Here is a 17,175-nt window from a genome sequence, read left to right on the forward strand (position 1 = left end):
TAGATATCATCTAATATAAAGTGTTGTCTTTAGTTGATAGCATCCAAATAATAAAAATGCTATCTTCAGTAAATAGCATCCAAAATAAAGTTGTGCCCTTAGTAGATGGTATCTAAAGAATATGTTATCTTCAGGAGAAAGTATGTTAGAGTGCAAGTCAGCAAAATTTTGTTTTCATTTATTTTGCCTTTTTTCGGTAAAACACCTCAAGTTGCAAAAGTTAGTGCATTTTCTCAACAGTTTTAAAAAAAATCTGTCTTGAATATTTTGCAAGTTGTTCAAGGGTGAGTCAACATGAAAAATGAAAAATAGCTTTGTGTATACCTTTTGGGTTATTCATTGTATGTTGTGTCAGATTTTCCCTGTTTTTTAAGGAAATAAAAGAGGTTATTTGTAATATAACAGAAGATGCGTAAATTCCCCTTTAACCGGTGAGTAAAATTGTATCGCAGTGTAAGAAAGTTGTAATTGTTTTGCTAACCTTTGTGGATGTACTCTAGACTGGTCAATTAATGAAACCTAAGCACATAAGTGCAATGTACAGAGCTCTTGACATGAGAGAAATTACTTGGCTACTTGTACACGCTACTTCAATTTGAAACAATTACATGCATGACTATATGAGTGTACAGCATTCAAATTGTATGCGTGTATCATCCCAGAGTTTTAAGTAACGCATATTTCCACATTGCAGCTTTTGCATACTTTTTGCTGGTTAAAGTTTACAGAATTGTGTTTAAACCTCTAAAAATATACCACTTGATACTTAATTGGTAGGCTGTACTTAATTAGATGTGTTTATAAGATCATATGTACTTATTTTGGGTACCTTTTACTCTCTAAAATTTAAAAGTTAAAATGCAAGTTTACAAAATTGTATATATGCCACTTGATAGTTAATTGTATGAATTGGATGTGTGTATCATCTCAGAGTTTTAGACATCTTTCCACATTGCATATATGGCATATTTCTACTCTTCTTGGAAATTAAAAAGTTGAAATATAAGTCGATAAAAAACTACCAAACTATGACACTTGATACTTAATTAGATGTCATCTTACTCACACATCTTTCTACTTCCATTTGCATATAGGTTTTGCTGTTTAAAATGTGAAGGTGAAATTGGAAATTTGCAAAATTTAGTTGCAGCCTGAAAATGTTCCTCATGCACTTGACAATGTGAGGTGTAAAAAGATGGAGTGCTAGAACCCATTAGGGCCAATGTTTTCACACTAAAGGTATCGTAAGGGTGCCAGGCAAATTACTTGTAACACCTCTAATCCTTGGGTAGAATCCTTTCAATTTATGAGTGAGAAGAACAAGATAAGTATGTACGTGTTTGCTTCTCAAGGTCAAATTACTTTCCATGGTATCTGCAGTAAAGTCCGTTTCATATTCAGATTTGTAGGGTACAATATATTGAAAATCTCATCACAAAATTATAATTATATTTTCCGAGATATAAAACTTTATATGTTGCTAAAATATATTTGAAAACAGAGAGAATGCAGAAATACAATGCTATCTACTGAAGACAGCACTTTTTGGATGCTATCTACTGAAGACAGCAAACTTTATTCTGCTGTTGATAATGTGACCAGTGAATACGCACATCAGAGGTCACAGTTGTGCAGTGGTCAATGACTTAGAATCTTAATCGTAAGGTAGCTCGAGGTCATGGGTTTGAGTCTCCCCGCCATCAAAATGTTGTGCACTTAGGTAAAGTTCTCCACCCCTATTGCATCTTCCCACCCAGTGTAGAAATGGGTGCCAGCATTATTTTAATAATGCTGGCACCCATTTAAAAAGGCTGGGAAGGTAATAGACTCACTGTGGAGGAGGTGTAGCAATCCCCCTGCAGCAATGTTTCATGGAGTCTGGCCCAATCGCCTCGAAAGAGAGATGGACACTCCGGCCTGTTAATACAGGTTTCTTCCCTTTACCATTTGTTTTAATACAGCTTCAAACATAAATGAAACAACAGTTTGCACATTAGCCCTTAGCATGCGTCATCAGCATTAACCCTTAGCATGCATAATTAGCCTTATCCCATTTACCCCTCAATGGCGGAGTCTGTGCATATAACTCGCTTCACTTCTTGCATCACATATCTCCAACACATCACTGCAAAAAAACGACTGCTCATCATTACCATAAAATCCTACATTAGGGATAGGAAATGCGTTAATCTGGGTAACCTATGCATCTCGTTAGGCGGAAACTATCTCAAGGTCAAATAATATTAGTATTAGTATGCAAAATCAATTACAATGATATTATAAGGTTTTATAGACGTCATCACTGATATTATATATGTGCTGTGAACACTCATTATGGTAATACTCTATCTCCTTTTTATTAGCTTGGTGATAGGTGGAGTGTATATTTCTCTGATTTGATTGACCTTGTAATTTTGTAGTTTTTTGTATACTCTTGAATTATGTATTGTGAATATAATACTATGTTATAACTCTAAAATCATTGCATATAAGTAGCAGGGTTTGAAATATGCATCAAATTACCCTGGATCAAGAGACTCAAATTTGGTAAACCATTTAAAATAGGCTAATTTTGCATGATTTTGCAGATTTGCCATGGGACTAGCGCCCCTCCCTGGATCCGCCACTGGATATGCAAATTTGTTAATTGAAAACTTTCCAGCAACATGCCACAAACACACTGTGATATAATTATCATGTTAGGGTGCAATATTCCACCATTTTGCAAAATAGAAATGTTCACTTCAGTTAGGGGTAAGCATGGGCATTGCCAGTGTTTTCCATAGCGCATATTGTTGCCAAAAACATATCATGATATCGGCTGTATCGTGATATTGTTTAAGCTTCCTTAAGTTTCAAAACAACTTGAGCATGTAAAATTTACCTTTGAAAATCCCTCAATTTTGAGACTATCACAATGAAATTACTTGCAGTAGGGCATAAAAGTATGCTTTACACAAATATTATTTCAGATGCTAACAAATTTACATGGATACACAGTCAAATAAGTTTTGCTCTGAAACTTTCAATCACACCGTATGTATGTATGTAAGTCGCGATGAATAATTTGTCACTTCAGGATCATGCAATGCATTACTGGGAGAAAAAGTTCAGTAGCCATGTTGAATGCTATACATTGTAGGCAGATCGCTGAAAGCTTAAAAAATGTTGCATCACAATATTGAACATTATATCCCGATAACATCGTAAGGTGCAATATCGCCCATGCTTATTTGGGAGAACCTGTGCTCCTCTGTCCCTATGATGATAAGCCATTGATTCAAGCTCTCTTAGTATTTTATTTTTAGCTTTTTTATTTGTCACAGATGAAATACTTTCCTTGTTTTAACTTTACTTTATTTTACTTCTGGCATTGTTGGGTAATCATTACCCGAGTATTAACAGTCTAACTTATAGGTATACACAATTAGATCAAACGGTTATTTTCTATTTTCCCAATAAAACTTTTAAAAGATTAATCAACTTTCAGCAAAGTTTCACCAAAAAGTTGGATAAATTTTGTTCAATAGTTTGCATGTGATAAGAGTTGACACAATGTAGTGCAAAGCTGTCCTGGAATGAAGGCAGTGTCCAGTATAGGCATGTTATATAAAAGCAACGGCTATAAAGAATGACTTTTTAGTGACATTATAAGTGGATTTTAATTTGATAGAACAAAAATCACAAGTGCTCTTAAAGTAAGTGCTCTAATGTTTCCCCGAATTAAGTGCCTCAACAACCTTTGCTTAATGCTCTGTATGCTAGCCATAGGCGTCAACATAAAAAGTCCAAGTGTTCAGGTATTTTCTCAAAATATCAAAAGCTGTCTTAAAAACCACTGAACCAATAGTAGGCTTGTTTGTACTCATTTTAATGCATTTTTTATGCTGATTCCAAATATGGTCATGAAAATTCACATTTCTGAAATTGTTGACTTTTTAAAAAAAATTTGAAACTTGTCGTTTGCAGTCGACACCCGCGTGAAGAGAGTTAATGCTTTGCTTGTAACCTTTGAGTTCACACCATGCAAAGTTAGTAAAGTCTTCACAATATCTATGATATTTCTGGAACAACTGACCAATACTGGATATATCTGTTCATATTATTAAACATTCTATGTAAAGATTTCTATAACAGATGAAACATTAGACATTTTTGAGATAAAAAAAAATGGACGAAAATGTTGACCATTAAAACTGTCGTCTGCCGATAACACCTGCTTGGAAATGGTTAAAGAAAGGTTCAGTCACCTCCAGGGCTGGGGATGGCAGGTTGCATGAGAGGATAAAGCTGAAGGACGGAGAGGAGGAAAGTATGTTGTCAATGTTACTATGTTATGTGTTACTAGAGAGATTGATTGAGGGATTCAAGGGTTGGTCACTTTTTCAGTGCCTGGGAAACATGAGTGTGGAAGTCATGTGCAGTGAAAAGTTCATTTACCTCCCGAGGAGCAGTTACATGCAAAAAAAAAGCATTATAACCAGTATTATGTTGCCAAAGTTATAGTATGTTGTCAGTGTTACAGTTGCAGGTCATAGATTGAGTGTTGGTCACTTTCTCAATGCTAGGACTGAGAAAGTGAGTTTTCAAATGTGACACGATCGGCTCCATGGGGGCTAAAGGAGGCATTTTTGAAAATTCAGTTACTATTATTACCTTATTCAAACATTAGGCTATCATATACTGAAAACACCAAAGGTCTAGCATACTTGGTTCTAAAGTTCTGAAGTTTTGTGATATGTATTTTCTTATGTATTCTATTCTTTTTTACTCAATATCTTTACCTTTGTCTCAATAATATGTAGCAGTGTATACTGTTCATTTACTTTGATAGCTGCAGTTATATGTAAAAAAAATGAGCTTTGGGACCAGTATTATGCTAAAGGTATAAGTATGTTCTTACTATGTTGCAAGTTAAAAGATTGAAAGAGGAATTGGTTGCATTCTCAATGCCAGGAGACATGAGTTCCAAACACTAGGATCCACAACATGCTCATCAATCAAGGCACAGTTCTTTAACCCCAATACATTTGCACATTCATTGAATGACCTTTGAAAATTTGGGTACAAAAACTCATACTCTGAAACTTGAGGTCAAATTTTGTACTATGAATGTTTGCTTGCTTGCTTGCTTATGTCGACTCTTGTAGTCTGACTCCCATAATGGCTCTCCAAACTGCTCTGTCAAGCATACAATTCTTGATGTCTGGGCCTGTTAATCCTGTATCATCTGCCAACATCTTGATATAATCCTTCTTGGGTGCACCTCTTGTTCGCTTTCCATGTTTGGGCTGCCACATAAGAACACTTGAAGCTGCTTCCTCTTCGCTTCTTGCACAGTGCCCTGCAAACTTTAACCTTCTAATCCCGAGCCTCTCAGAGATTGGTAACAGATTCCCATATAGTTCTTTGTTGGTGGTGTGAGTTTGCCATGAGATATCTAGTGCCTTCCGCAAGAGACTGAATGTTTAACTGAGATTATAGAACTATGCCATTGGGATGAGGCCATTGTGGTCCATAGTGAAAGTCATGTGCAGCAAGAGGTTCATTTACCCCAATAGTTGCGGTTTAATGCACAAATTAAACATTGGGACTAGTGTGTTTCTTAAGTTAAATAAGTATGTTGTCAATATTACTACGAGTATGTTGCCTGTTAGCTGATTGAATGAGGGATGCAGTGGTTGGGCACTTTCTTAATGTCAGGAAAAAGTGAGTTTGAAAATTCAGTGAAGTGTAAGGTTCATCTACCCCAAGCGCTGCAGTTTGAGCATTTGGGACCAGTATGTTGTCTGTCATAGTATGTAGTAGATTAAAAGAGCAAAGAGTTGATGAAAGCAAAGGTCATTAACTCTAGGTTTAAAACATTAAGTGCTATGAGTTCATTACCTTTATTAAGTGGCTGTACGGTCAGTACCAAGGTTTGAGACCACCAAACTGTGGTTGTACTGTAACGGTTGATGAAAAGAATCAATCTAAATAGATTGAAATGTCTTTTTGGTTTGACTCTAACTCTTTTTGTAGACTGATTTCACTACCGGGGTATCCAATATGTGTTACTCCTAATGTACTGCCAAATGCTGTGTCGTCAGCCTGCTACGCTAATTGCCTAAGTCATAATTTTGAGAACAAAGAACAAAATGTGGTTCAAGCATGCATCAGTTACATAATCACTCTAATTATTTTGGATTATTCCCTTTCATTTGTATCATTATCATTTGTTCTTGTGCAAAGATTGGTGAATAAATATGTTTAAATGCATGCTTGAGCCATATTTTGTACTTTTTTGTACTATTTTGTTCTCAAAATTACAAAAAATGACTTAGGCAATTAGCGTAGCAGGCTAATGATGTGTTGCATATGTTTGGAATGAGACTTCAAACTTTTTTAGAATGAATATTTTCAATCCTTTTTTTTTTTCAATTGGAAGGTATTTACTAATTTGGACACAAAGGACATACAGACATACTATAGGCTTCAACAGATGCATGCGAAACAAAGAACACCAACGCAGCAGCCAGGACGTCTTGAAAGTACCAACTTGCAACTTAATGCTCATTTGTAGAAGGTCACACATAAGCTCACATAATGCAACGTTATTGCAACTGTAGAGAATTCAAAACCCTTTAAACTTAGCTAATAATGAAGCTTAGGAACATTCATAAAGATACAGCTGCCATCTGATACTTGCAAAAGTAAACACCAACTTTTTGTGGCAAGTCACATCTTGATGTTAATGAACTGCAGCAAGTGTTCGCCGAGTACCGGTAGCCCAATTGCATGGTTAAATTGCAATGTTGGCATCACTGGATTAGGTGCAACAAATAGAGCAGTGAAGACTGACAGAGAAATGTCATGTCACCCATTTTATATAACTATGTTGCAGTATGCGTTGCTAACTCAAGGCCAGTGACGTGATTTAAAATTGGTATGTAACAGAATATGACTACCTTGAGGGTTGTGGCATGATGTAAAGATATGATGAAGCAGTAAGATTGGGTGAAGGGTGTCATGTTGTCATTGCTACTATATGAGTTATGTTGCAATGGGGAGATATGGAAAGGTTATAAGCTAACACCATCAGAAACAAGTTTTAACATTTTATGCAGTGACGAGTTTGTTAGGGCAAGTGCTGAACTTTTTTTTTTTTTTTTTTTTTTTTTTACCTTATATCAGAGGTGCAATTGATCAATGGTCAACGGTTTCGGACGTACATTTGTTTAGTTTCGGATGTACACATTTTGCACGTCCGAAACTTGTCCGAAAAGTGCTGAACTTGGCAAGCAACACTTAACTGTCTATACAGGTCACCCTAACCCTACCCCTAGTCTAGACTAGGAGTTTGTTAGCCCTATGAGAACTACCTGCCGATTGGCCAAAATGAATATGTGTCCAATTTTGAACTAATCAAGTAGGGTATTGATAAAATCATCTGCAAATGCAAGTTTGACCATAAATAGTTTAAAGCCTAGTCATAATTGGCAATTGAAATGAGCATAATTCATCTTTAATTCCATATCCAAGATGGCTGCTCATACCATGGCGGTGGCCATCTTGGATTTGCAGGAACGAGAGTATTCCCATTTATGGGTAGTCTGTGGTACAGGCCATGTAACTGTATTATCCATGGAGAAAGGAGCTACTGGGTACACTCTCACAGAAACCAGAGTGGTGAATAGTGCTGTACTATTACGCTGACTTTCGTATTGTTTACAAACAGAGAGGTAGACAAAAAACCGTTCCGCGTGTCCAAACACTCAAGTATCAGAAGGATGGTCCACAATAGCGTGATTCACATAAACTGAATAGGGATTAAAAAGCTGTCACATAGAACCATGTGCTTCTATTGTCCAATTTTCCATCAAGATTTCATATGGAAACAGTTCAGACCCAGTACAAGATCATGTCAGAAATTAATATTTTGTTCTGGGTCTGATTATTCGGACTAAGTGGTAAAGTTGTCATCCCTTCTTCATTGCGACTCGCCATTTCACGGCTGAATGTTGCGGCTTCACTGCTCCTCCCCCTCAATCACAAGTGTAATCTTTGACAAAGAATAGTAATTATCAGTCATATTGAGGGATATGGTGAAACACTAAGTATGAAAGGCAGAAGGAATCTGGTGAACATTTCACACCATCTAGGTTTGACTTGGACCTCTGCAATATTTGCAATGTGCATTAGCTTGAAGGGAGAGAAACTGACACATTGTCAATGCTATCCGGAGACATGGTAAGGCCAGCTACTCCCAGGGGGTAGGTTTTTGCACCTTAAAGGCACTTGCTATCATTGATCCACATGAAAACATCCAAATATTTGAAATTTGTAAGAATAGCTTCAAAATGAAGGATAAGTCTAGAAAATGAATAATTTTTTGTGAATAAGAAACAAAAAAGGAAGAAAGGCCAGTGCTAAAAAGATATGCCATGTGAATTAGCTCCACGCAAGTATGTGTAACTATTAGTGTCAGTACAATAGAGACTGCCAATATTAAAGCCATATTGTAACATTTCCATAAAAATAGATTAGTATTTCTTTTCCATGAAATGTTAGCTTTTATTGTCAGATATGTCCAGCCGAACAACTGAGGTAAAACAAAAAATGGGAATTTATTACCAATGCTGATGTCACCAATGCGTGTCGTTTCGTCGGTTGTGCTACGGTACAGTCCTTTGATTTGTCTATGACCATCCCGCACGCCATGTACGTACTGTGTTATGAACATCGTGTACACTTCAACTTATATTTTCATTGTAATAATAAACCAATAAAACCATTTTGTCCAGACGGTTTATTCAAAGTCTCGATTTTTGCAGGGTGTTAGTTTACTAAAGTACGTTACAATTGTGTAAAAAACAGAACTTTTATAAAATATTGAGGGCGTCCTCCTCAGCAAATGTTACAATTAGGTTGCATTCAGTCCTGTCAATTGCAGAGTGTGTTCCTGAGTGTGTTAGCATGTTTATCCCTCTTGGAAAAATCAAATTTCTAATGATTTGTTAAAGAAATTTTGGTTTGGATACGGCAAATCACTGATAGTGTCGGGAAATATAGATGTGATACACTTCATGAACCATGCATGGAAGAGCCATGAAATATTGTCACACACACTATTATTGTTTGTCTGCAGGTATGGAAAACAAGTATAGATGGGGGACTGTAGGGACAACCTTAATGCTTCATGTCTCATGAAGGGTCAACTTTACTTGAGACTAACAACCTTTCAGGCCTCTTGCAAAGAAAACTGTGTGTGTCCTTGTGGAGTTTCTTTTATGAGCTGTGTGACACTGGTGGCGGTGACGCACCTGCCAAGGGAAAAACGAGCGGTATATTAACGCTGCAGTTTTAATGTTTCAAAAAAAGGACGTTCTACTGAATGGTGGGGCCACCTGCTATTTCAAGGACACAAGGAGTTTCAGAACTTTGCACAAATCAAATTTGTTTACCTCCGTCAGGACTGTGAACGACACCTGAGTATAGGCTGGGCAATAATCAGTGTCAGAATTAACTTGGTTAAGACTGAGCTGAAAGCCTAGCAGACACTGACTCAAACAAGAGTATAAAGGCATCCCTATAATTTATATGATACGCTGTGAAAATGCTGACTAACGTCGGATTAGCTATGAATAGCTCAACTGGTGTTTGTGTTATTTTCAGTTGAATGTGTTTACCATGTAGTTGGCTTGATATGATAGGTTCAAATATGGTTATTCCTTCATGTAATTTTACACAAAATTAGGGTTAAGGTTAGGGTTGGGTTGGGTTAGGATTAGGGTTAGGATTAGGATTAGGGTTAGGGTTAAGATTAGCTTACACAAAATAATTACATGAAGGATTGACCCAAAATACCCTGCATATTGACAGTGTGTTCAGGCAGGAAGGGTTGGGAATGTAATTTATCCTGTACCTGCTGTATAATATTAAGAAAAAACTTCCGAAAAGTTGTTTGGTTGTTGAGTTGCATCCTTCTATGATTGCTATTTTCATGACCAATACGCGGGTTTAGGGTTTCTCTACCGGAAGTCTATTTGTGCCGAAATTCCTTCCCACAATGCAATAAGTGTTTTGCATAACAATAGATACAGTTCGGAGGTTAATCAATATTCTTTGTTATGCAAATATGCATATTGCATTGTGGGAAGGAATTTCGGCACAAATTGACTTCCGGTAGAGAAACCCTAAATCCGCGTATTGAATGTAAATTGGCATCCAGCAACAGGATAATAATAGTATAATGTGACCTGCTACCACAAAAAGAATTGTAAGTTTTAAGTTTATAGTTTTGAGACATCCTGGCTGCTAAGTTGATGTTTTTTGTTTGTTGCGTACCTGTACAAGCCAGTAGTATGTCCTTCATGAATGGCCCATTGTGCACCCATTCACAAAAGAGTATCACCAAAAGGCTATACTATTGGCTTGGACAGGTGTGTCTGAAACAAAGCAGCCAGGATGTCTTGAAACTACCAACTTGCAACTAAGTTACACCAGGGACCGTGTATAAAGGGACTAGAAACGGGATTATTGATAGCTATTGTCAAGCTATTGTTATCAGATTATTTCTAGTGCCTGGGTATTGTAGATATTGAAAAGGGTTTTTCCCTTTTTTTCCAACAGGGTACAGCACTTTTTGCTGGTCGTATCTTGAATATATCTAGATTAAGTAAATTTAAAGAAGAGGAAATATTGTTCAGATGTAGGCCATGTTGAACATTGTATGTTGGAATAGACTAGATCTCCAATAACTTGGTCAATATTGAACGGACATACTAAATTGTGTTAAGGTGCTATATAGTGCAGGAGGTGTTTCTTTGGTCTTCTTCTTTTAGCGTGTGTATTTACAGTTATTGAACATATTGTGCCATGCAGTGGCGTGGGAAGGGGGGGCAGGCTCCCCTGCTCATCATGGCTGTCGTTTCATGTAAAGCCATCTGTAGATGGAAGGTGTTGGTGACAAAAAGGCGTTGGTAAAAGGGAAAGTAAAAAAAGTTTCAAAGTTGTGAAACAAATTGAATTATACATAAAACAATTTGTTTTTAGGTTGCTAGCACCTATATTATCCTTTTTTTTTTCACTTTCTCAAACCAACAAAAAAATTGGGGCCAACAATTCACAACTTCCGTCAGCAAAAATGATTTCTGTCGGTACATTTACAAGTTGTGCTCCCTCCCCCGGTTCCGAAATCCTGGCTACCCCACTGGTGCTGTGAATCTTTTTCGAATGGTGAAATGAAAAAAAAAAATCTGCCACTTTTATATGATGCCAGATAAAATATATGATTTGCCTCAAAGTTACCAAACACACTAGTACTTAGAAAACTCACACATTCAGTTTAGTTGTCTTGTTTCATTTTTCTTTGGTGTTATAGTTATTTTCTATTGCTTACACACCCTGGAAAATGTCCCCTTTGAGACAAATGTCACTGCAATTAAGCGCATGCATGGATGTTTATACATTGCTGGTAAATGTTTTTTCTAACTACCATATATATAAATATGTTTTTCTTCCATTTTGAAAATGTTCATCTTGAGACTTGCCAAAGTCTTCCGCAAATATAGATATTTTGTGATGGAGATGTTCAAATCATGGATTTATCCGTCATATTGCAGTAGTTTTTGAAAAATCTCAAGAACTTTTTGTTTTTTAACCCTCTCCACACGGGTGTCGACTGCAGACAACAAGTTTAAAAGTTTTCTTTATCAGAATTGTACATATTCATGACCAGTTATGGAATCAGTATGAAAAATGCATTAAAATGAGTACAAACAAGCCTAGTATTGGTTCAGTGGTTCTTGAGATAGTGCTTGATATTTTGAGAAAAAATCTCAAAACTTGGAACTTTTTATGTTGAAGCCAGCATGCTAAACATTATATGGGTCAGATCAAGTAGGGGGCATGTTTAACCCAGAAACTCATTTTTCATCTGCAGAGGCATATAAGACCTATAAAACATGCCATCAAACAACCGTGTATCATTATAAAAAAAATGAAAAATCACACAATTTAAGAAACACAAATATGTCAAGAAAAACACCACCAACAACAAAAATCCAATATATCTACCAGAATAACGGTATTCATTTTTAAGCAGAGTTGAATACTGATGGCGCTATTTATCTTAAATCTTGTTTGCCTCTTTAGAAAGGGTAGACACCTGTCTAATGGCATTAAAACATCATAAAAAATGGGTAACATATAACAAGGACATAAGTTGAAACTAGCTAAAAATATATGTGTATATTAGTGTGATATCTGTTGGTAATGTAAAGTGCTACAATTGAAACTTATGTAATAGTTTGTTAGAAACATTTTAATGTTTAAAATATTAATGTATTAAAATAAATGATCAAACCAAACAACCGTGAATAATTTTTGTGATTTCATGAGCCAAAATATTTTTGTCAAAAAAATAATATAAGGGTAGGTGATCCGCATACGTTACACCAAAATAATAATTGCTTAAAACATCAGTCATCTGATGGGGTACATCGTCAAGGAGTATACCGTATTTCAGTCAAATAGTCGCCCCCCCTCAAATAAACGCCCCCACCACTTTTTTTCAACCAAGATGTTTCAAAATGCCGATATTTTCATGCTATCTTGTGTAGTAAGCTTACCAAGTTGCACACATGGTCAAAAATAGTGTCACTTTTTGGCGAAAATCTGGATTGGAAACCCGGAAGTGAACCAGAAGTCAGTGTTTCTAGTTCATAGTTCGTCATTTTAGCGTGAGTTTTAAGTTTACCTAATGATTTTAATGGGAATTATCGTTCTAAAATTGACCTTGAATAAACGCCCCCATTTGAAAATGTAACGCTTCGGGGCGTTTATTTGACTAAATACGGTATACTGCTTTAGAGAACGGGCAAAAGTCAGGAGGATACACTGGTACATGTACTCCAATACTGCATTAGCTCAGGGCTAAGTTTACCAAACTGGATAGATTTTGACCTAGCCAATTTGTCCAACACATGCAGTCGCTATATCATTACCTATATAAATTGACATACTTTGTACAAAATATTGACCATCCGGTCTATAGAATGGAGAACTCAAAGTCCAAACGCCATAACTATGGCAGCATTCAACAATTTGTTATTATAACACTCATAGAAGCTTTTACAGCACTCCAGTGTTATCAAAACATTCCAACGGTTGTAGGACCTGCCCTAATGGTCATACCGCACAAATCAATTCATATATAGGAAAATTGAAATGGCCTTCTATGTCAGAACGTATGTACGCTGCTTTAGACAAGTGATGGGTATGATCAAGTAATGGATTGGTCAGGGTAGACATGATAGTCCAGCGGGAATGCGCAGAATTTAAAATGACCGATAGACTGTCTTGGGAGTATGAAGAGGCTATGCTAGGTTATTGATATGAGATTTATATTTAAGGTTGGTCAAAGTTTCAACAATTGTGGAATACTTAGGATTTTTAATATTAGACTTGTAGCTAAAGAGAGTTTTGTGGTTCTTGAGACTTAAGCTTGGTATTTGTCACTGCCAGTAGCATAGTGTCATAGGGACATGCCCCTCCAATTGATCTGAAATTTTAGAAAATCCCATAGGAAAATTGACTAAAATGGCTTGTGCCCCTCCCCAATCAGACCAGGTGCCCCTACTGTAGTCCATGCCCCCACCCCCATATGATGACCCACGCTTCGCCACTGGTCACTGCCTTTAATGGGATATTCCAGCTGAAATCCATGCACCCTTATGGGTGGGGGGAGTTGGACATGACCCCCCCCAATCAATATAGGAACATGTAGGAAAACTGCCAATAAATGGATTGTGCCCCCCCCCCCCCATCTAGGATGTATTGATCTGGATGATCCTATTCTCATTCCAAATTGAATTACTATTTAGGACTGAAAGTATTCATCTAAGTTAGATTTGACAATTAGATGATTTTAATTTTGATTTGCATGATTTCTTAGTAGCTCTTAATCATGATACTTTCAATATCAAGCAACTGTTGGTTTAATGAAAGATGTGGTAAACTATTGAGGGGGCTAGACCATTCTGACCATTAGTAGCACAATGCATGAGATCCTTAAAATAGGGTATGCATAATCTTAACCTGGCATCCAGGGTTTGATTTACTTTGAAAAATTTGCAAGGTTTGGTTTATTTTGAAAATTTGCAGAGCAATTTTTAGCAAAAACATTATTTAGATGATGTTCTTATGATATTAGCATATGTTTACATTGTACAAAATTGCTATATACGCTGAAATTTGTGTAGCAGGTTGTCCTAAATGGGGAGCATTTTGCTCTATTACACCAGGTAAATCGTACGCTGCCCCGGAACGCTGCTGACATGCCATGCTTCCCTGGATCACAAATTATGCTTTATGCATTGCATTTGGCCGAAACATAAAGCCAAATACTATACACTGTATGTGTATCTATGGTCACATAAAAACAACGCAGATGCTACAGGTAAAAGGTTGACATTATTGAGGCTGCAAAATATATAAAAGAAATCAAAAGACATTTTTTGTTCATCTTTGTTCTGTAAAACAATAGTAAATTACCAATTTTGTATTATTTCAAGAGGATGTATAGCTTTCACTTAATGTGGTATTATCTCATATTTCATATCGATATAGGCACTCACTGCATTGATTTGACATGATTGTTCCATCTAATGAAATCTGGGTCATCCCTGGTACCAATGACTACTACTACTAATAAATTTCTAAATACTAAAATGAATTTGCGACCCATTTAGAGTGTGTATGAAACAAAAGCTGTGCAGATATATACAAGGAGGTTATTGGAGCCACTGTCATTCATGTTAAGCAATAATGCCCAATTTCCATCAAGAATAGATTCTTATGTCCACTTTTAATTTCGAGTCAATAAATGAGGTAAAACAAAGAATTTTGTTAAATTTCATTCCTGCGGCTATTATTATCGTCAATGCATTTAGTTTTCAGATCGTTATTATTTTGAGTGGAGCTTCATGCAGCTGGGATGTATAAATATGAAATATATAACGAATAGCTATATATACACACACATATTATACTTCATTGATACACATGCACGAGTGTCATCCATCACTTGATCGGTGAACACAATGATTAAAACTGGAGACTCCACATTTATTATAAAACTTAAATTTCACTCTAATTAAAGTATGTTTCATAGTCTTTCACATGGTATTTTAGTACCCCATTGGGCATGCCAATCGTGCAAAAAGTAGAAATTCAAGAAAAATTGAGGGCGTCACTGTAGAGCAAATCACATATTATGGCTTTAGTAATAAAGATATACTTTGTTTGATGCCACTTTCTTACGCATACAAACACACCTTCTATTTTGATTGTATTTGTAATGGTTAATACATTGAAAATAGATTCAACCTTTGCGTTTATGTAAGATATTTAAAGACAATATCAGCTAACATGTCATCTGACCTTTTCCATTATTAGATGGCCGGATGCCAGAGAAGCTATCGTACCCTTCCCAGAATTCATTGCAACATGTTATACCACCTCATAATATCAAATGACACGCCTATTTTTCGCACATGCTCACTGTAGAACAAGCATGTTTTATATATAGAATAATATACTGGCTAAACAGGGGTAGTCAATAAATACCATGATTCACAAAATCAGGATGTGCTCTATTCATTGACGTACATTTTTGTTACTGAAGGCCCATGTTGAACTGCATAACCTACAAGATAAGGAAACTGAAGCTGAACAAATGCATTGTGGGAAGTGTAAGATATCTTCTTTGGCCGGATGCGTTGCCTTTGGAATTTGTTCTAGAGAAAGTGTTTCATGTTGATCTAGTGAAATCTTTGATGAGCATTGTTTGGTGTAGGTTTAAAATCACAAAAAGTAACTCATCACAAAAAGTAACACATCACAAAAAGTAACTCAGCAATTTGAAAACACCAGGAAAAAAACCCAATTTAATTATGGAAATTTTGATACCTCATTTGTTACAATTGACCAAGGGCGTGTTCACATTACACAATGTGGGTTCGTACCTAGGTAGTGAAGTGGTGTCGATCCACATCGAATCCACATTGAGTTCGCGTTCACACTACCAAGCTAATCTACATCGAAAGTGGGTTATGACGTAAGTGGAACGAATCCACATACCCGGATGTTAGAACGACCCGAAAGTAAAGCGCCGTTACCATGCAGCATAGATACCAAATTTCGTAAAGCCATCACCCCAGAGAAGCGATTAGCGGTAACATTGCGGCGGTTATCGACCAACGCCGAATACAGAACCATAGGCCATTTATTTGGGATTGCCCGTAACACTGCCTGTCTAATCGTAAAACAAGTAATTTATGTAAGCTTATGTTGAGCATGCTGTGGACTGAAATATTTTTTAGCATCTAAATGTCATGAAGTCAATTTCCAGTGAATACAGTTCGTTTTGTTCCATTGATGTTCACCATTTCGGCCCGTACGACCACAGCACTTCTGGTATATGTGGAGTCGATCTAGATCGACTCCACATTATCGCTTCACATTACTTAAATTTAACCCACCTCCTAGGGTCGAAACTACCTCAACCAGGTAGTTTCGATCCACATTGTTGATGTAGGGTCGAATCCACTTACTTTGTGTTCACACTACATGGGGAAGTGGTTTCGATGTAGGGTCGACTCCATGTCCCTACATCAAAAGTGCCTGATGTGATCATGCCCCAAGTATGGTGGGCTCATTCAGTATAAGTTTGAAGGGTGACACATACCCATTTTCAGTTTTGCAGTGTTTTATTTAATCATCTTTATTAACCAAAAGAAGAAAAACATTGAGGAAATTCATCTAGAAAGTTATATGACTTCTTGGACATTCCACTTTGGCTCATGTCTTGATCGCTGTAATTTTCTTTAAAAACAATGCTGTGTTAATATTGAAAAAAAATCTAGCAAATGCGGTATCAAAATATGTGTAAATAAACCATTTTTGTTTCCATGTCAAGATTAGTGGAATACGATTAATAGTTCTAAGGGACCGTTCACAAACACTTGTAAGGGGGGGCATGATGCAAAAAAAATTTCATCGCGAAAAATGTTCGGGCCCACCCTTTACAGACCTCAAAAATTTCAGGTCCCCTCTTTTTGACATGAAATTTATGGGTCAACCCCATAGAAAAGCATATAAACTTAATTTTTCCAGGAAACTTTGTGGTCATTT

General features: G+C 36.5%; 1 protein-coding gene across 1 annotated transcript in view; it reads left to right on the forward strand.

The window, feature by feature from the left end:
- The first annotated feature begins 7,521 nt into the window (after positions 1-7,521).
- Positions 7,522-17,175, forward strand: part of LOC140143376 (potassium voltage-gated channel subfamily KQT member 1-like) — an 80,362-nt gene continuing 70,708 nt past the window's right edge. The window contains exon 1 of the mRNA XM_072165231.1: positions 7,522-7,643. Within this exon, the coding sequence (XP_072021332.1) occupies positions 7,522-7,643 (122 nt within the window). The remainder of the gene's footprint in view (positions 7,644-17,175) is intronic.

The sequence above is a fragment of the Amphiura filiformis genome, unplaced genomic scaffold (assembly GCF_039555335.1).
Source record: "Amphiura filiformis unplaced genomic scaffold, Afil_fr2py scaffold_21, whole genome shotgun sequence".
NCBI lineage: Eukaryota > Metazoa > Echinodermata > Ophiuroidea > Amphilepidida > Amphiuridae > Amphiura > Amphiura filiformis.